At 46.3% G+C, this 21,284-nt stretch overlaps 1 protein-coding gene across 1 annotated transcript; it reads right to left on the minus strand.

Annotated features, from left to right (window-relative positions):
* Positions 1-405: 405 nt before the first annotated feature.
* On the minus strand, positions 406-20,915 carry TEX33 (testis expressed 33). The gene is made up of 5 exons (XM_032416889.1): positions 20,862-20,915; positions 16,403-16,845; positions 14,445-14,589; positions 703-813; positions 406-503 (listed from the first exon to the last, which is right to left on the minus strand). The coding sequence occupies exons 1-5, from the start codon at positions 20,881-20,883 to the stop codon at positions 406-408; spliced, it is 819 nt and encodes a 272-aa protein (XP_032272780.1). The 5' UTR covers positions 20,884-20,915.
* Positions 20,916-21,284: the final 369 nt, after the last annotated feature.

A 21,284-nucleotide genomic window follows, 5' to 3' on the forward strand; every position in this document is an offset into this window, starting at 1 on the left:
GGGGTGGGGGGGGCATGCCTGATTCCTCTGAAGTCCATGGGTTCCTGGGGGAGGAATGATGTCTGAAAATAATCGGGGTTCAGCTAGGGAGGGCATGCAAGGTAAACTCCCGCAGTGTCCACTGTGAGGCCCCTCCCACAGGACATGAGGGAGAAGCCAAGCAGCGCTCAGCTCCCACATCCTGTCCTGGAATTATGAGGGAAGGGGTGTATGTCTAGGGGGAAGGTCTGAGGAGAGTTTGGGCTCTTGGGGCTTCTCTCCTCCCCCAGCTGGTCTTTCCAGTACCACACATCTGCCCCCCCTCCCAACGTGAAGGGAAGCAACAAGAAGAGGAGAACATTCAGATGTGTTTTTCTTTATTGTTAGCGCTTTCTCTGAGTGGAGGGCAACTCTTCCCAGTCGTATCTAGTACTTTGAGCTCTTGTTTTTGCTCTTTTCTCCAAATCTCTCATCCAATGCTTTCTGTAAGTTCATATTCATCGCATTTTTCTGGTGCCACCGTCCTGCAGAGAGCAGGGAAGGAGCCAGCCCAGATCACCCAGAGGACTTCTGGAGTGCCCGGGCCCCAGAGGTGATCCATGCTTCTCCCAGGCCCACCCCAGAGCTCTACCTGCTGCTCTGGTCTCCCTCTGCACCTTGGGGCCAACACACCCTGCCCGGGTAAGGGAGCGCCCGCCTCCCACAGCCCAGCACCCCACGTACCCAGATCGTCCGTCTTCCTGCCATGCCAGTGCTCTATGTCCCTCACTGATTTCTCAATCACCTCTGGGGTGTAGGAGGCCTTCATGAGGCTCTTCGTCTCCTCAGGGGCTCCTGTGGAACCCCATGAAGAAACCCCCAGAAGCCCCAAGTCAACGGAGGTCAGGCACTCAAGGATTCATACCTGGGCGTCAGTTTCCCTATGGATGGTGGACTGTGGGAGGGCAGGGATGTGGAGAAGCGGGCCTGGGTTCAAACACCAACTCTGGCATTTATGAACAGTGTGGCCTCAGACAAGTATTTAACCTCTCAGAGCTTTGGTCTCTATCTATTCAAAAGAATAAAATTTTCTTGCAAGATTGGGAAGATTACATTATTGGAAATTTGTTGGACCGTCTGGCATGGGACAATTAATATCTGTGTTTTCAGAAAATTTACTTCTAGGGGCACCTGGGTGGCTCAGTCTGCCTTCGGCTCGGGTCATGATCTCAGGGTCCTGGAATTGAGCCCTGCATTGGGCTCCCTGCTCAGTGGAGAACCTGTTTCTCCCTCTCCTCCCTGCTCGTGCTCTCTTGCTATCTCTGTCTCTCTCTCTCTCAAATAAATAAATAAAATCTTTAAAAAAATTTATTTCTATATTGCATTGTATGTTAACTAAAATTTAAATTAAAAGAAAATGTATTTCTATGTGGACAGTTAAAATACACACACACACAAATAAGTTATCAGGATCAAGAGTCAGCAGAAACATCAGAGGACCAAATCCCAAAAGATAGCAAGGATTCAAATGATCAGTTACAGAATATAAAATAAGTGTATTTAATGTTTGAAATCACGAAAAAGAGAATAAAAGTATCAGTAAAGAATAAGAAATTACCCAGAAAGAACAGATTAGTAAAAGAAGCAGATGGGATTTCAGAAACAAAACCTATAATAATTGAAAAATAAATTCAATGGATGATAAGATGTCTGGGATTTGCTTTGAAATAATGCGGGGTGGGCAGATGGATGGGTGGGAGAAAAGATGAAACGAGATTGGCCATGGATTAATTGCTGAAGCTGGGTTACACGTGCAACATAGTAGTCATTAAATTATTCTCTCTTCTTTTAAGTTTGAAAATTGGCATCAGAATATTTAATAAAAGCAAATTCAGGGGACAAGGAAAATAGCAGATGAGATGCAGCTAAGAAAAAAATGGTCAACTTCCAGCTGATATAGCTAAAGAAATTAGCTAGGGGGGGCACCTGGGTGGCTCAGTTGGTTAAGCATCCAACTATTGATCTCACCTCAGGTCTTGACCTCAGGGTCATGAGTTCAAGGCCTGCATTGGGCTACACACTGGGCATGGAGTCTGCTAAGGAAAAGAAGAAGAAGACATTAACTAGAATGCAGCATACAAGAGGGGAAAAGATGCGGAAAATATGAAAACGCTAAGATGAAGTTCTGATACATGTGTAAGTGGAGTTCTGAAGGTAAGACTGGAGAAACTGGAGAGGTAGCATTTGAAAAGATAATCATAGTGGGAATTTTTCCAGAATTGGTGCAATATATGAATTCTCAGACTCAAGAATCAGTTTCCCAATCAGCATATGTAAAAAGAATTCTTTAACTAGGTACATCCAAGTAAAACTTGAAATACCAGAACCAAAGAAATCTTAGAGGTGGCCATACATTGATGTGTATTTACATCAATACATATGCATATACATAAATTATACACAATATACATGGGTTTTAATTTATGGGGTAAAATAATGACGATGATCTCTAACCATCTTTGAAGATTTACTACGTGCCAAGCACATTCTCAGAGCTTGATAGAGCTTACTCATGGAATCTTCTCAACAATCCTGAGAAGTAGGTATGATTATTATCCCCCTCTTACTGTTGAAGTCACGGAAACACAGAGAGGTTAAGTCACTTGTCTAAAGTCCCACAGCAGGTAAGTTAACGATCGAGGGCCCAAACCAGACCCTGTGTCCCCAGAATCCACAGCTTGAACTACTTCGCTTCTGTAGAATTAAAATTCGGTAAAATAATAACATGTAAGCTGAAATGGGGGCAGAGAGAATAAAATTGAGGCCTGTTAGCATCCTTATATTATTCAGGAAAGCCTAAATATCTTGTTCAACTTCCGAATGTGTTAGCTATGCGTGTAAAAATGTGAAAGGTAACCACTAAAAAATAGGGAGATTAAAGACACAAATTGGAAAAAAAGAAACTTCACTCAAATGCAAAACAAGGAGGGAGGAGAAAAAGCAGCACCAACAGAAAACACAAAATAAAGTCATAGGAATAATTCCAAATGTATCAGGGATCAGTGTAAATATAAATAGACTAAGCCCCATTGATGAAAAAAAACATGATCAGACTACAGAAGATATTTTCCAAATATATATTATGTAAAGCATACGTAAAACAAAAGGACACAGAGAAAGGATAAACATGGAAGTATAGAAAAAGATATGCCAAGCACGTACTAACCAAAAGCAATCTGGTCGCATTTTACTGATATCGGACAAATAAGACTGTAAGGCAAGGGCATTGAGAGATAAAAATATGAGATAAATAAAAACCACTGCAATGCATTCAGGCGATGTAATAGTTCTAAACTTGCTGCATTAGAATAATCTCAAAATAGATAAAGCAAAATTGCCAGAGCTACAAGGAGAAATTGACAAATCTGCTATCATCGGAAAAGATACACTTACTTAATACAACTCAAGACCTGTTCATAATTTTTAAAAAATTAATGTGCAAACTAGGAATAAGAGGGGCTCTCCTTAATCTGATAAAAGATATCTTCAAAATTGTTTAAAATGTCATATGTAATGGTAAAATGTTAGAATCAATGAGGTTAGTGGCTTTCCCTGCTTATATGCACTCTTCTCCTGGACAAGTCAGCCAGGAGAGATGGTATAAAGATGGGAAGAGCCTAGTGGTTAATAACGTGAACTCAGGGGGCGCCTGGGTGGCTCATTCAGTTAAGTGTCTGACTCTTGGTTTTAGCTCAGGTCATGATCTCAGGGTCATGAGATCAAGCCCCCGGGGCCGGCTCGTGCTCAGCAAATAGTCCACTTGAAGATCCTCTCCCTTTGCTTGCACCCCCCCCCAAATAAATAAATAAATCTCAAAAAATGATAATAATAATAATGTGAACTCAGCCCCAGGCTGCCAGAACTCAAATCCCAACTCTGACCATTTCTAGCTGTGTGGCCTTAAGCAGGTTATTTAACATTTCCTAGCATCAGTGTGTAAGTGGGAATGGTGGCACCCACGGCTATGTGAAAATTGAAAGTGTCTAAAATACTTAGAGCCGTGCCTGGTGGCACATGTCATATGTTGTGTATAAATGCAACCATTATTAGTATTAAGAAGAAGCCCCAAAGAACCTACAAACCAATTTTGGAATTAGCAAGTGAGCTGGGCAAGACTTCAAAGACTAATATGCAAAAGTAAAAGCCGCATCTGTGTATACAAGCAGCAAAGTTAGAAAATGTCATTTAAAAAAAGATACCATTTGTAAGAAGCAGTAAAAAAAAGATAAGTTCTTCTAAAGAAACCTAACAGAGGAGACAAGATGGCAGAGTAGGGGGACTCTAAGCTTGTCTGGTCCCTCAAACACAGCTAGATAGTCATCAGATCATTCTGAACACCCTAGACATCAATCAGAAGTCTGAGAGAACAAAAAGTGCAAGTCTGCAAGTAGAAAGCAACCATCTTTTGGAAGGTAGGAGGTGCAGAGAGTCGACTGGGGGGGAGGCAAAGCTGAAGGTACTGTGGTGGGGACGGAGGCTGCTTAAGGAGGCTACTGTGAAGTATTATAAGCAGCAGAGGGCAAAATCAGAACTTTTAGAAGTCCGCTACCATGGGGCATATGCCTGGCTTAAAGGTGCTCAGGTGGTGATGTGGGGCAGAGTCCCAGGAGTGATAGGGTGGTCTGAGGATCCCTGGCCTCACAGGGAGACAGGAAGTGTCTAAGTGCTGTCCTGTTCCCAGGCATGAGAGCAGGGAAGCCAGCTTGGAGCAGCGGTCTAGGTGCCAGCTTTCTGCTCTGTGTCGCGATAAACTTTGAATGCTGGGCAGTCCTGCGACAGCTTTCCTGGGATGGGCCAGCAAATGGCAAAAGCCGGTGGAGACCCTCCCCCAGGAGATCAGCACGGGTTTGCTCCCCAGGAGTCCCTAAAATGTGGAGTTTTGAAATCCATCACATGCCTGACCTAAAACAGCTCAGACACAAGCAAGAAGAACACAGAGTTCTGATGGAAACTGGGGAGACAAGAGTGATTGCTCTTCTGTGAGGGCTCCCTGAAGGATAGGGGTGCAAACTTTCATCTCCGGGGCTGGAGAGCTGGGCGGCCATATTTATCCCATCCCACCCTGAGCGCTGAAAGCCTTCAGGGAGCAAAACAGCGCCACCTAGTGGAGACTGGAACTGTTTACACTGAGCCCTGTGCACCGGAGTCGCATTTCCACTGAAACAAGCCTGAGAGTCAGTACAACAGGCCCCTCCCCCAGAAGACGGCACAAACAACTTGCTGGCACCAAGTCTACTGATCATAAAGGGCTGGAAAGCTTCAGCTCTAGGGGAATGGGGACTAGCTTCCTTTTTACTTTTATTCTTTGTTTTTAATTATTATTTTTTCATTTATTTTCTCATTTTTAATTTCTTTTTAAACTTTTATTATTTTTAAATTTTTTATTATATATTTATTTTATTTTGTTTTGTTTTGTTTTATTTTATTTTTGGATCTAGATTCTTTTAACAAGCAGACACAAAACACACATAGGATCAAGGGTTTTTTTGCTTTTTTGTTTTGTTGGGGTTTTTTTTTTTTTCTTTCTTTCTTTTTTCTTTTCTTTTCTGGACAAAATGACAAGATGGAGAAATTCATCCCCCAGAAAAAGAATAGGAAGTAGTACTCATGGCCAGGGATTTAATGCAGATATAAGTAAGATGTCTGAACCAGAATTTAAAACAATGATTATAAGAATACTAGCTGGGCTTGAAAAAAGCATAAAAGACTAGAGAATCCCTACTACAGAGATAAAGGAACTAAAATCTAGTCAGGCTGAAGTTAAAATGCAACCCAAGATGCAAACCCAAATGGATGCCATAAAAATGAGGATGGATGAAGCAGAAGAACGAATCAGTGATATAGAAGATGAAATTATAGAAAATAATGAAGCTGAAAAGAAGAGGGAAACAAAGGTAATGGACCACGAAGGCAGACTTAGGGAACTCAGTGACTAATTAAAACGTAATAACATTCGAGGGGTGCCTGAGTGGCTCAGCCGGTTAAGCGGCTGCCTTCGGCTCGGGTCATGATCCCAGGGTCCTGGGATTGAGTCCCGCATCGGCCTCCTTGCTACTTGGGGAGCCTGCTTCTTCCTCTCCCACTCCCCCTGCTTGTGCTTGCTCTCTGTCTCTCTCTCCCTCTCTCTCCCTGACAAATAAATAAAATCTTTAAAAAACAAAAAACAAAAAAACATAATAACATTCGTATCATAGGAGTTGCAGAAGATGGAGAGAGAGAAAAAGGGGCAGAAGATTTATTCTAACAAATTATAGCTGAAAACTTCCCTAATCTAGGGAAGGACACAGACATCAAAATCCAAGAAACAGAGAACTCCCATTAAATTCAACAAAAGCTTACCCCAAAGATACAAATGTAGTGATCTGAAGGGGTATGTGCACCCCGATGTTTATAGCAGCAATGTCCACAATAGCCAAACTATGGAAAGAGCCAAGATGTCCATCGACAGATGAATGGATAAAGAAGATGTGGTATATATATATACAATGGAATATTATGCAGCCATCAAAAGGAATGAAATCTTGCCATTTGCAACGACATGGATGGAACTGGAAGGTATTATGTTGAGCGAAATAAGTCAATCAGAGAAAGACATGTATCATGTGATCTCACTGATATGAGGAATTCTTAATCTCAGGAAACAAACTGAGGGTTGCTGGAGTGGTGGGGGTGGGAGGGATAGGGTGGCTGGGTGATAGACATTGGAGAGGGTATGTGCTATGGTGAGTGCTGTGAATTGTGTAAGACTGTTGAATCACAGACCTGTACCTCTGAAACAAATAATACATTATATGTTTAAAAAAGAAGAAGAAGAAGATAGTAGGAGGGGTAAAATGAAGCAGGGGAAATCGGAGGGGGAGACAAACCATGAGAGACTATGGACTCTGAGAAACAAACTAAGGGTTCTAGAGGGGAGGGGGGTGGGGGGATGGGTTAGCCTGGTGATGGGTATTGAAGAGGGCACGTATTGAATGGAACACTGGGTGTTATACTCAATGAATCATGGAACACTACATCAAAAACTAATGATGTAATGTATGGTGATTAACATAACATAATAAAATTTAAAAAAAAAATTCAACAAAAGCTGACCGTCATCAAGGCATATCATAGTCAAATTTGCAAAATACACAGACAAGGGAAGAATCTTGAAAGCAGCTTTAAGGAAAGGACTTTAAGGGAAAAAGTCCTTAACCTACAAGGGAAGACAGATCAGGTTCACAGCAGATCTGTCCACAGAAACTTGTCAGGTCAGAAGAGACTGGTAGGATATATTCAAAGCGCTGAATGGGAAAAATATGCAGCCAAGAATTCTTTATCCAGCAAGTCTGTCATTCAGAATAGAAGGAGACATAAAGAGTTTCCCAGACAAACAAAAACTAAAGGAGTTCATGACCACTAAACCACCCTGCAAGAAATTTTGAGGGGGACTCTGAGTGGAGAAAAAAAGACCAAAAGCAACAAAAACTAGAAAGGACCAGAGAACATCACCAGAAACCCCAACTCTACAGGTAACACAATGGCACTAAATTCATATCTTTCAATAGTTGCTCCGAATGTAAATGGACTAAATGTTCCAATCAAAAAACAGGGTATTAGAATGGATAAAAAAAAAAAAAAAACAAGATCCATCTACATGCTGTTTACAAGAGACCCTTTTTGGACCTAAAGACACTCGCAGATTGGAAGTGAACCATTTATCATGCTAATGGAGGTCAAAAGAAAGCCAGAGTGGCCATACTTTTATCAGACAAACTAGACTTTATTTTTTTATTCTTTTAAAGATTTATTTATTTATTTTATAGAGAGCACGAGCAGGAGGGAAGGAAAGAATCTTAAACAGACTCCACACTGAGCACAGAGCCCAACGTGGGAGTCGATCTCATGACCCTTAGATCATGACCTGAGCTGAAACCAAGAGTCAGATGTTTAACCAACTGAGCCACCCAGGTGCCCCACAAACTAGATTTTAAAACAAAGACTGTAACAAAAGATAAAGAAGGGCATTATATAATAATTAAGGGGTCTATCCATCAAGAAGATTTAACAATTGTAAATATGCCCCAAACTTGGGAGCACACAAATATATAGATCAATGAATAATAAACATAAAGAAACTCATTGATAATAATACAATAATAGTAGGAGACTTTAAACCCCACTTACAGCAAAGGACAGATGATCTAAGCAGAAAATCAACAAGGAAATCAACAAGGAATGACACACTGGACCAGATGGACTTAACAGATATATTCAGAACATTTTATCCTAAAACATCCTAAAACAGCAGAATACACATTCTTTTTTTCTTTTTTCTTTTTGGTGTGCACATGGAACATTCTCCAGAATAGGTCACATACTGGGTCACAATCAGCCCACAACAAGTACAAAAAGATTAAGATCATACCATGCATATTTTCAGACCACAAAGCTATGAAACTTGAAGTCAACCACAAGAAAAAAATTGGAAAGACTTCAAATACATGGAGGTTAAAGAATATCCTGCTAAAGAATGAATGGGTTAACTAAGAAATTAAGGAATAAAAAAAATACATGGAAGCAAATGAAAATGAAAACACAACAGTCCAAAACCTTTGGGATGCAGCAAAGGCAGTCCTAAGAGGGAAGTATATTGCAATACGGGCCTTCCTCAAGAAGTAAGAAAAGTCTCAAATATACAACCTAACCTTACACCTAAAGAAGCTAGAAAAGGAAGAGCAAATAAAGCCTAAACCCAGAAGAAGAAGGGAAATAATAAAGATTAGAGCAGAAATAAAAGCTATAGAAACAACAACAACAACAACAAAACCAGTAGAACTGATCAATGAAACTAGGAGCTGGTTCTTTGAAAGAATTAATAAAGTTGATAAACCAGATAAGCCAGACTCATCAAAAAGAAAAGAGAAAGGACCCAAATGGACAAAATCATGAATGAAAGAGGAAAGATCACAACCAATGCAAACAATTATAAGAGAATACTATGAAAAATTATACACCAAAAAACTGGGCAATCTGGAAGAAATGGACAAAATCCTAGAAACTTACAAACTACCAAAACTGAAATAGGAAGAAATAGAAAATTTGAACAGACCTATACCAGCAAAGAAATTGAATCAGTAATCAAAAATCTCCCAACAAACAAAAGTCCTGAGCCAGATAGCTTCCCAGGGGAATTCTACCAGACATTTAAAGAAGAGTTAATACCTATTCTCAAACTGTTCCAAAAAATAGAAATGGAAAGAAAACTTCCAAACTCATTCCACAAAGCCAGCATTACCTTGATTCCAAAACCAGACAAAGACCCCACTAAAAAGTAGAATTACAGGCCAATATCCCTGATGAACATGGATGCAAAATTCTCAATAAAATACTAGCAAATCAAATTCAACAGGACATTAAAAAAATTATTCACCATGATCAAGTGGGATTTATTCCTGGGCTGCAGGGTTGATTCAATATTCACAAATCAATCAATGTGATACACCACATTAATAAAAGAAAGGATAAGAACCATATGATCCTGTTAACAGGTCCAGAAAAAGCATTTGACAAAATACAGCATCCATTCTTGATAAAAACCCTCAACAGCTCAACAAAGTAGGCATAGATGGAACATACCTCAACACCATAAAGGCCATATATGAAAGACCCACAGCTAATATTCTCAATGGGGAAAAACTGAGAGCTTTTCCCCAATAGTCAGGAACAAGGCAGGATATCCATTCTCACCATTACTATTTAACATAGTACTGGAAGTCTTAGCTTCAGCAATCAGACAACAAAAAGAAATAGAGGACATCCAAATCGGCAAGGAAGAAGTCAAACTTTCACTATTTGCAGACAACACGATACTCTATGTAGAAAACCAGAAGGAATCCACCGAAAAATTGCTAGAACTAATACATGAATTCAGCAAAGTCACAGCATATAAATCAATGTGCAGAAATCTGTTACATTTCTATATATCAATAATGAAGCAGCAGAAAAAGAAATCAAGGAATTGATCCTATTTGCCATTGAACCAAAAACAATAAGATACCTAGGAATAAACCTAACTAAAGAGGTAAAAGATCTGTACTCGGAAAACTATAAAACAGTTATGAAAGAAATTGAAGAGGACACAAAGAAATGGAAAAGCATTCCATGCTCACGGATTGGAAGAACATTGTTGAAATGTCTATACTACCCAAAGCAATCTACACATTTAATGAAATCCCTATCAAAATACCACCAGCATTTTTCACAGAGCTAGACCAAACAATCCTAAAATTTGTATGGAACCACAAAAGACACTGAGTAGCCAAAACAATTCTGAAAAAGAAAAATAAAACTGGAGGTATCAAGATACTGGATTTCAACCTCTATTACAAAGCTGTAGTCATCAAGATAGTATAGTACTGGCACAAAAACAGATACGTAGACCAATGGAACAGAATAGAGAACCCAGAAATGGTCCTAAAACTATATGGTCAACTAATCTTCAACAAAGCAGGGAAGAACATCCAATGGAAAAAAAGACAGTTTCTTCAACAAATGGGGTTGGGAAAACTGGACAGCAACATGCAGAAGAATGAAGCTGGACCACTTACACTATACACAAAAGTAAATTCAAAGTGGATGAAAGACCTAAATGTGAGACTGGAAACCATCAAAATCCTAGAGGAAAATTCAGGCAACAACCTTTTTGACCTTGGCTGTAGCAACCTCTTACTAGACATCACTGGAGGCAGTGGAAACAAAAGCAAAAATGAACTATTGGGACTTCCACCAAGATAAAAACTTTTGCACAGTGACGGAAATAATCAACAAGACTAAAAGGTAGTCTATGGATTGGGAGAAAATACTTGCAAACAACATGTCTGATAAAGGGTTAGTATTCAAAATCCATCAAGAACTTATCAAACTCAACACCCCAAAACCAAATAACCCAGTTAAGAAATGGGCAGAAGACATGAATAGACACTTTTCTAAAGAAGACATCAGATGGTTAATAGACACATGAAAAGATGCTCAACATCACTCATCATCAGGGAATACAAATCAAAACCACGATGGGATATCACAAGAAGCAACAGGTGTTGGCGAGGATGTGGAGAAAGAGGAATCCTCTTACACTGTTGGTGGGAATGCAAACTGGTGCATTCTGGAGAACAGTATGGAGGTTCCTCAAAAAACTAATAATAGAACTACCCTACAACCTAACTATTTAGGTATTTACCCAAAGGATACAAAAATACAGCTTTGAAGGGGTACATGCACCTGATGTTTATAGCAGTGTTATCAACAATAGCCAAATTATGGGTGCCCAAATGTCCATTGACTGATGAATGGGTAAAGGAGATGTGGTGTATATATTTAATGAAATATTACTCAGCCATCAAAAAGAATGAAATCCTGCCATTTGCAATGATTTGGATGGAGCTAGAGTGTATTATGCTAAGCAAAATAAGTCAGTCAGAGAAAGACAAATACCATATTCACTCATGTGTGGAATTTAAGAAACAAAACAGATGAACATATGGAAAGGGGGGAAAAAAGGAGAGGGGGGAAAGAGACTCTTAATGATTGAGAACAGACTGAGGATTGATGGAGGGAGGAGGGTAGGGGTTGGATTAGATGGGTGATGGGTATTAAAGAGGGTACTTGTTGTGATGAGCACTAGGTGTTGTATGTAAGTGATGATTCACTGAATTCTACTCCTGAAACCGATATTGCATTATATGTTAACTAAAATTTAAATAAAAATTAAAAAAAAGAAACCTAAGAAAACTGCATAGTCCTTATAGAAAAAATTATAAAATGTAATTTACAGATACTGAAAGAAGATTTAAATTAATGGACCTGCCTATCATATTCATGGATTGGAAAATTCCTTATCATAAAGCTGACCGTTGCCCCTAATTTGAGCTGTAGTTTCAACATACTTCCAATTAAAATCTCAACAGGGTTTTTGTTTCGCTTTGTTGTAGAAATTGACAAGGTGGGTCTGAAATCTCTATGGAAGAGGCAGGGACCTCAAATAGCCAAACCTTAGCTGGTGGTGGTTGTGGAGAAGCAGGCTGATATCTGCCCAACCAGATACCAGACCTACCTCTCATACTTGGTCATTAAAAGCATAATAGTCAACCAATGGGCAGAATGGAGAGCCTGGAAACTGACCCCTGCGCACGTGGAAGCTTGGTGGACACCAGTGGTACCACTGCGGGTCCCTGGGGGCAGGGGTGAAGCTACCCAGTAAAGGGTTCTGAGACAATTGGTAATCCACATAAAGGAGGAATTAAACAGGAATCCCTGCTTCTCACTGACAACAGAAATCAACTCCGGGTGGATTAAAGGCTTAACTGTGAAAAGCAAAACGAAATATTTTAGAAGACTATATAAAAGATTTTCTTTATGACTCAGCATGGGATAGGATTTCTTCAACCCACTCTTCCTGGAACCTTCTCTCTGAGGAAATAGCAACTCTGTCCTCCCAGGCTTTCAGGTCAGAAGCCTTGAAATCAATCTTAATTCCTCTCTCATACACCCCAGATCCATTTATTAGCATATTCTGTGGCTCCAGCTTACGCAAATACCCAGAATCCTACCATACTATACAATGGTACCTCCAGAGTTGTGCAGGGCCCCAGCCCTGCTCCCTAGACAAGCCACCATCATCTCTCCTACCTGGGTTTTTGCAGTCGACTCCTCACTGGTCTCCCCGTTTCCGCCCCAGCTCCCCTGCAACTATTCTCAACGACAACGAGAATGGTCTTTTAACCAACAATACCATTCTCCTGCTTGAGACCCTCCCCTGGCTTCCCGACCCCCCCAAGGGAAAAGATTTTCTGGCGGCCTTCCCCACCGAGCACATCTCCTGTCTGAGTTCCTCTCCCTTGCTCTGGTTCAGCCACAACCTGGATCAGCAAGGGCAAGGCTGACGGGGTGGGTAGAAACAAGAGGGAAGAAGAGGTGAAGCCCACTGGTGCCAAGGCTGAATGAAGCCCGAATTTACGGTGCTTGCCAATGTCTGGAGTATAAATACTACCGCGGCTCACCGTAAGATAGCAATGCGATGCCAATCAGTTAGGGAAAATATAACAACTGACTCTTGTTGAGCGGGTAGGTACAAGCTGGTTTGCGCTGGTTCCAGCACCACCCCTCGCACAGCTGCCAAGGTTGTGTTTCTTAGGCTGGCGAAACATGCACAGATGTCTTTTAGACGATTGTTTTATGTCTGGGTAGACGTTACCATATAAGGTTGTGCGCACCCTCGGGTGATAATTATTACGGAGACAAATGGAAGGCAGGAACTCTGAGGCCCAGAACAGAAGACAATCTGAGCTGTCTTCTCTCTCCCTCCTCCAGCAACCCCTTCTCCAGGCTCAAAGAAAGAGCCAGAAAGGCTTCCCGTGGCTGTCTGGTTCCTTGGGTGACGGGGATCTGAGCCCGGTGAGGAGGTCCGCCAGGCCCTGGGGGCACGGGAGAGGGCCTGGCAGGACGGAGGGAAGAAAGAAGAGGACCAGAAGGATGTCATGTTTGGCAATGAGGCAAAACTCGAACGTGGGGGCCGAGAGAGGCCCCTGCGGGCAGGCTGTGGACCCCCAGCTGAGCAGGCCATTAAACCACTTTGGGAACGGGGTCATAGGTAGGGAGGTGACCCAAAGCCGAGGAAAGACTCTGGGGCTTTGGAGGCAGGAGAAAAACGTGGATTTGAGCTCTGATCCACCTGTTATTGAGAGATCTTAGGCAAACTGTTTCCAGTGAGTCCCTGAAATGGAGCTAATAGCTCTCACCCCAAACAAACAGGACTACGGCTGGTCCTCAGGAAACACTGCACACTGCTGTCCGAATCTCCAACCCACCCTTCTCCCCAGGCGGTGCCACCACAGCTCTAGGAAGGAAAAACAATGGCCTGCCAGCTACTCGTTTCCAGCCCCAGGCCAAGCACCTTCAAGTGGCATTTCAGAGCCCTGTCAATGACCGAGTGAGGGCCACGTCATCATTATTATCCCCATGGTGCCAAGAAGGTGACCGAGGCCCAGAGAGGTGAAGGATCCCGCCTGAGGCCACACCCAGGAAGTGGCAGAGCTGAGCTTTGAACCTAGGAAGCCTGACATTGTCGCTGTGACCAGAGGTGCCCAGGCCAGCCAGGGGTGCCCAGGCCTCCCTCTGGCAGACTAGGACACCAGAGGTCCCCGAGGGAGTGAGGAGCTATTTGCCACCTAGGATGGATCATCTGCACGGTGAGAACACATTTGCCTGGGGCCTGGATATTCCCAGCGCAAGGCACAGAGCCTGGCCCAGAGAGGGCCTTGGTGGCCATGCAATGAGTGTCCCATGTCCCCAGGAATGTGTCCTGGGTCTCAGACCCCCTAGGGGTACAGGAAGGGGTGGCTTGGGATCCACAGGTGCTGACAGCCCTCACCCTTGCCCTTTGGCCTGACCTTGAAACAAGTTTGATCGCATGTTGTAGCCCAAATCATAGTAGTCTGAGAAGATGGAGGTGATTTTCACGGGACTCTGGGTCCTGCTGGGCCATGAGTTTGCCCTCTTCTGGCCCTCAAAGACCTCATCGATGGCCCTTCGAGCCTGCACAGTGAGCAAGGGAGAGGAGACAAAGGATAGAGAAGCAGGGTCAGCCCTCTATCTCCCCTCCAATCCCTCCTCCCTCTCGCCTGACCTTGCCACCCCCTACCCCACCCCTACCCTGCAGCCTTCAACCAGGCCCAGGGCTGGGAGCCGGGAGAGCTGAAGGCCCTCCATTCCTCACACCACCCCACCTCCCAGATGGGCACAAGTGATGGTAATGATCATAGAACCTCCTCCCTGCTTTGAGCACCTACTGTTTGTCATCAGAAGAGATCTTCATAAGCTAATATTACTCCTGCCATTTTATAAATGAGGAAGCTGGGCCTCAGGGCAAGACTCACCCGGTCGCCACAGCTGATAAACCGCAGAGCCCCGCTTGCCTCTAAAACAGAGGCATCCCCCACATCATCTCTGGGTGGCTCCTTAGATTTCCCTGGGGCCAACTCCTTCCTGTACCAACAAGGGACCTGGAAGGCTCAGAGTGGCTGAGCCCAGGCCTAGGAGCCAGGAAACTGGGGTTTGAGTCCCAGTTCTGCCATAACCCATCTGCTGACATTGGACAAGTCTCTGGTCTTCTCTGGGCCCGAGTTTCCCTACTTGTAAAATGGGGGTGGGGGCAGAACTGGATGGTCTTTGAAGTAGCTTCCAGCTCTGATAATCACGAGCTCAGTGACACCCGTGATGTGTCAAAGTTAGATAGAAAAACCAGATCTCCTGATTCAAACCCAGGACAATGATGGCCAAAGAGAGAAATGACAACTTCCAAGGCTGAGAGGGGCAGTGAGAGATAGTGACCATAGAGCCAGCCTCAAACTGGGATAAGATCTTCCAAGTAGGACAGGACATTTAGGATTGTGACCTCCCAGACTAGCAGGTGGGTGTGGTCACCACACCTAAAGATGACAAAGTAGAGGGGGACCCAGCCCTTTGTGATCCTGGGAATTCCACTTGCTCAGTGTGACCCCGAGCAGATCACATCACCTCTCTGAACCTCTGTTGTACTATATGTTCGAAAAGAAGCCATAAGTCAGGCCTGGCCTACCGCACAACGTAGTCGCTGTGGGGGTTAAGGTGATGGCTTTAACCTATGTCTCAAAACTCCAGAGCAGGAAGAACTCCTAGCATTTGACCAGAAACAGCAGTTTTATCTCAACTTTCAGTTGATCGGTAGTGATTCTCTGGAATAGTGTATCAGGTGGGCAAAGGTGCCAGCATCGACTAGTGATGTCTGCCATGAATGCAGTCTAGGAAAGTTGGGGTATGAATGCCATTTGTCAGCCTGATCTAGTCCAACTGTCTCACTTTACAGAGGTAGAGACTAGAGCCCAGAGAGGGGAAGTGACTTATCCAAAGTCACCCAGCATTCAGGGGGCAGAGCCCGGATCAAACCCAAGTCTTCTGATTCCCAGTCAATGCTGTCTCCTTTAGGAGACTTGTTCAAGTTAAAAGCATCTAATCCAACACCAGCCTTATAACTGAAAAGTCAGTAAGGGCCAGACCCCCAGAATACGTTGGCCCAGCTTGGATCCTTATCCCATAGAACTGGGTGAGTTTGGTTAGTTTACTGAACCCCTCTAAGCCTTGGGCTCCTTATCCGTAGGATGGTGATAATAGTACCTTCCTCACTGGGAAGATCAAATGAATTGTTTTATGTGAAGACTTTAAATTGGGCTCTGCCTGGCATAGTCAACATTCCTCTCGAATGATATTACTGTAGGGACTCTGTGCTCAAGAGCAGGCTCTTTGGGGGTCCTCGTAAGTCTCCACGCATAATGCTTCCGCCACCCTTGGCCTCCTGTGCCCGCTCAGATACCTGCTCCTCAGAGACCAGCTCGTCCACCACGTTGCTCCCAAACTTGTGACGAATGTTGTCAGGAATGATGCTGCTCCTCTGGCCCTGGGCTCCTGTGTTGGGGCCTTCCTTCAGCCCCTGGTTCAGCTGAGCCCCGTCTCGGAAAGAAGCCCTGCTCTCCCTCGAGGAGGGTCTGTAGCCTCCCTTCCTCGGGGACCCACGCTGGGGGTCCATCCCCGGGGACAGACGGTCGCTGCTGATGACTGATGGGGGTGGAGTCCTGACCTCCTCCAGGTGGACCTGCCTTAGGCGGCGGCCTCCCCGGTCCAGGGTCTGCTGTGGGGAGACTGGGGCCTCGTACTTGAACTTGGAGGTGTCCAAAGGGCTGGGGGCAGTTCTCCAGGGGTTCGTGTCCTGCTGGTCTTCCTTGCTGTTCAGATGGGCCCTGGGCAAAGTGGTTGTACCTGAGCAGGGAGAGAGGCAGGGAGGGAGGGAAGGAGGGAGGGAAACAGATGAGTGCAGAGTGGGGGGTGGGAAGGGAGACAGCGATGGGAGTGGGGAGGGGGGAAGAGAAAGACACAGAGCCCCAGAGCCTCAGAGCAGCAAAAGAAGGTAAGGGAAACTGAAGGGACCCCACGAGAAACTGCTTTCTCTGCTCCTTTTGCTGCCTCTACTTTTGCTGGGACCTGCACCCCTGCCTCACACACGCCTTACAGAACAGACAGTCCTCATAAAGGTCAAGGATTTAATGATTTTTTTGGAGTCTTCCAGCACAACAGACAGTACCTAAGGAGTGACATGAACATTTCCCAAGACCGCCGACTCACCAAGACCCCTGGCTCCAGGGCGTAAGTGACTTATGGGGACACCTAAACACGCATCTTTGTTCCTGGATGCCTGAGAAGACAGGGCACTGGACCACCACCATCCTCAATACAAACCCCAGGCCCCGTGCAAAGACGAGACTCACTGTCCTTTCCCTTCTGAGGCTCCCAGACACTCTGTATCTGCACTCTCTCTCTGTCTTCAGTAAACTGCTCTCACTTCCTCTCGGCACGCATTTGATTTCTATCCTGTGTGAAGCCAAAGACCGTCTTGGCTGGTGCTGCGGGACCCCTCTCTGGGTCCTCAGATCCAGCCAGCCTGCACCAAAGGGATGGGGACAGAGAGAAGTCACAGGAGCCAGAAGCACAGGGGAGAAATCAGGAGAGACAGAGGAAGCAGGTGGTTCAGTCTGCCAAGCCTCCCACCAGATGGGATCACCCCACATTGTTTTTGACAATAGGAGTGGCAGCCCCAGACTCTCCAGCCTTGAGGTCTAGCTGTGGGACCTTGATGTCTCTGTGCTTTAGTAAACCTAGCTCCATTTGATTAGTTCCCTTCCCCTCTTTGAACCCCCCAGCGAACCAGTGAAGAAAACCAGCAGCCGTGGGACCTGCCAGAGGGCATCGCTGGCTTGGCCAAGTCACAGAGCTGGATGGCCAGGTCTTTGCTCCCCATTCAGAGCTGCTGCCCAACCCCCACTTCCCTCTGCTATTGTCACTATTCAGGTGCTGTCACTCCAGCCACTTCCCGGCTCTCACACCCCCACAGGTCCCTTCCCCTTCTGGCCCTGACTCCCAGTCCCAGGGGGCCCCTGCTCCCAGCCTGCAAGCCTCCTCCCTCTCTTCACCCAACCCTGGCTCCCACCAAACCAGCTAGTCCTTCTCTCCCAGCCATGCCCTGTGCCGTCCCACCTCCCAGTGTCTGCCCAGGCTGGTTCTGCTACCTGAGGGCCTGCCCCTGCTTCTTCCTGAGAAAATCCTACCTTCAGCTCCTTCAAATGTCATCTTACCAGGAAGTCCTCCCTGACGCCCACCCCACACTGGCCTGGCCGCAGGCTCCACATCTCTCTCACGACCCTGGGTTTTCCCTTTCTCCATCACTACGGCTACAAACCTTCTCATTTTCCCTCCAAGATGGGAGGTGGCAGTCTCGTTGAGGCGGGTCCACGGGTGAGTTGATCCTGGACCTCCCTCAGTGCCCACCAGACAAGCCCGGTGCATCGGAGCTGTGGGTGGAGGCCGTCAGCCAGCCCAGGGAGTAGGGGGCGGCGGGGCCGGCGGACCCAGAGGAACCCTGTGCCTCGTCAGTGTAACACATCATTTCTTTTCATGGTCATACCGCTGACATCAGGCTGCATCTGGCAGTTGGTGACCCTTGATCTAACCAGCAGGGTTTTCTCTTTCTTTAAGAAGTGGCGGGTAAGTCACATAAATAACAGTGTATCTGACAACCAACCTGATCGTGACCTAACACAATTTATATAACATGTTACACATGATAATACCCAGGTGGTGTATAAATTCTTCCTTACCTTATTCTTTCTTGTATTTTCTGTGCAAAATACAGAAGAGGAGCCGTTTGCCCACCCCCATCCCCCCCCACCACACACACACAGCCTTGACCTCGCCCCCTGCACCCCAATCTTCAATCCCAGGTGACAGCTGTAAACACATCTGGTGAGCTGCCCTCCAAAATATTCTAGATGGCTCCGCCAGCCCTCTTGAAGGATTCATAGTAGTGCTTTGCTTTTGTTTCTAAATGAGATTGGATTATATGTATTGCTTTGTAACTTGCTGTTAAAAAAAGTACCACTGGGCCTTGAGGATTGAGTTATGGCAGCAGACACAGACCCCACTTCCCTTTCAAACCCGGCAGGATTTAGTAGCGGCCCCACTTGTGCTCATTCGGATTGTTCTAGGCTTCCTTTTCAGAGAAGGCTGCCAGAAAGCAGCGGGTTTTGGAGGCCATTGGGGGTTTTATTTCGCTCTCACCGGACCCTGCTGTGCTGTCACCAAGGGGTGGTGGTGCTCTGTGAAAAACCCCTCTTGCCCACCCACGAAGAATGGCAGACCCTTCCCCTGGGCGGTGGAGACAGAGAAAGCTGATGTCCAAGCCCGCCTGCCTCCTCCTTTCCTTCCCTCCTCCCTCCCTGCCACCAGTGAAATCAGATACTCTTTCATTCTTGCTCCTTTGTCATCTACACAAAAGGCAGAGGGAAAACCTGTTCCCCGAGACCAGAAGGCCTCCCCGCCCTCCAGTCCTGGTTCTGCCCCAGCAAGCAGGCAGCCAAGTCAACGGGCGCCTCTGGGGACAACGGAGGTTTCCAAGGTAGGGAGGCACCCTGCTCAATAGAGTGGAAGCAGCATGCTCAGCAACCACCTGCTCAGCCACGGCCCCTCCTCCTGCTCCCAGCACAGCGAGGGGCTCCACCTGGAGTCCCACAGGATGCAGGGCTCAGGACTCCAGGAGCAGAGCTCCCCGTTTCTCCCAGGCCGCGCTCCCGCCTGCCTCATCTATGAGCATGTTAGAGCAGAATTGCCTGAGCCCCCTGCCCGCCCTCTGGGGTGATGAGCGCTTCACTGGCCAGGCCCTGGCTCAGAGAGCCGATATTGACCCAATTCACGCACTGAGGGAGCCCTATGTCAGGTCCAGGCACTGGGGACACAACAGGGAACTAAAAGGCCAACGCCTGTCCTCTCGGAGCTCAGTGTTTGTTGAATGAATGAGTGATTGTTGGCAGCTGAGGAGCCTCACTGCAACTCTGCCCCATCCCTTCTGCCGTAAAAAGGGCAGAGTGAATCCAGCTTCGCTTGCTAGTGTCAGGAGACAAATGGTCTGTGGTCAGTTTTCCCGGCTTGGCCCTTTATCAGAATTCCGCCCCCCCTAACTTCCCCACTCATGACATTTGCAGATTCTTGGGCCCCTCCCTGCATTGGGCCTGCATCAGAACCTCCCTGGAAGAGGCTGGAATCTGAGTGTTTAACAAGGCCTGGGTGCTTAGGTTGTTGGAGAGAGCTTCCAGCAGCCGAGTCTCACTGGATGGCCACTCACCGTGGGGCCCCTGTCAGAGCTGACCTGACCCCGTCACCCCTGCATTGAAAGCAGAGCCCCCACGTCGGGGTTTAGGCCCAGGACCCAGCCTGGGCTTCTCCCCAACCTGCCTCTCCAGCCTTCCAGCCATATTGACTTCCCTGGGCTCCACCAAAGCACCAGGCCTCTCACTTCCAGACTTTTGCCCATACTGTTCCCTGTTCCTGGAACACTCCCTTCACCCCTCCTTGGGCCACACCACTCCCTGGGCTGGGCTTACTCAGGACCTACATGTCCTTCCACCCCCTTGACCAGCCCTGGCCCCCGCTGGGGTCTCCCTCAGCCCTGCCCTCTGGGTGCACACTTCCCCACTGATCCCCGCAGAGGGGAACTGCAGTGGGGCTGCAGTCCCTGGCTGGACAGAGGGGAGGGGCCCAGCAATATTCCCCTCCCTTTGATTTCTATCTTCAAATAGAATGCGGAGGAAGTCAGGGCCCCACAGTGGGTCTGGAGGCCCAGGTGAGACTGAGGGAGGAGGAGAAGGGGCTGTTCCCTGCTGCCCGCAGGGCACCCGTCCAGAAGCCCTGAATGGGCATTCAGCATGTCCCTGGTCAGCCTGTCCTACCTGCTCGGTGGCCCAGCTCCATCGACTCTTGCTCTGGGATAGGTAATTCCAAGCTTAGTCCTGTAGACAAAGAAACACATTTGGTCATCCCAGATGACACAGTCTCTGCAGAAAAGGATGAGCAGAGAGCTAAACAGGGAGGCTTGCAGCCATCTGCCCAGCCCCTGACCAGAGGTCCCTCCATGCTGTTTCCAGTCCTCTCTGGTACTCAGCAAGCCCCTTCCCCCATGCTGCCGCCATCACCCATCCCCCCCTGGCCTGCCTCCTGGACCCCTGCAGACTCTGCCCTCTCTGGAAAGCCCAGGTCACTTCCAATGCCAGTGCCTCAAAGAACTTTCTCAAACAGCCTGGGGGCCCTGAGCTCCTCTTGCCCTTTGCACCCTCTTCCTTCCACCTTCTCCCCTATCTGCAGCTCTCAATGCT

Source organism: Phoca vitulina, unplaced genomic scaffold, assembly GCF_004348235.1.
Source record: "Phoca vitulina isolate PV1807 unplaced genomic scaffold, GSC_HSeal_1.0 scaffold19, whole genome shotgun sequence".
In the NCBI taxonomy this organism is placed as follows: Eukaryota; Metazoa; Chordata; class Mammalia; order Carnivora; family Phocidae; genus Phoca; species Phoca vitulina.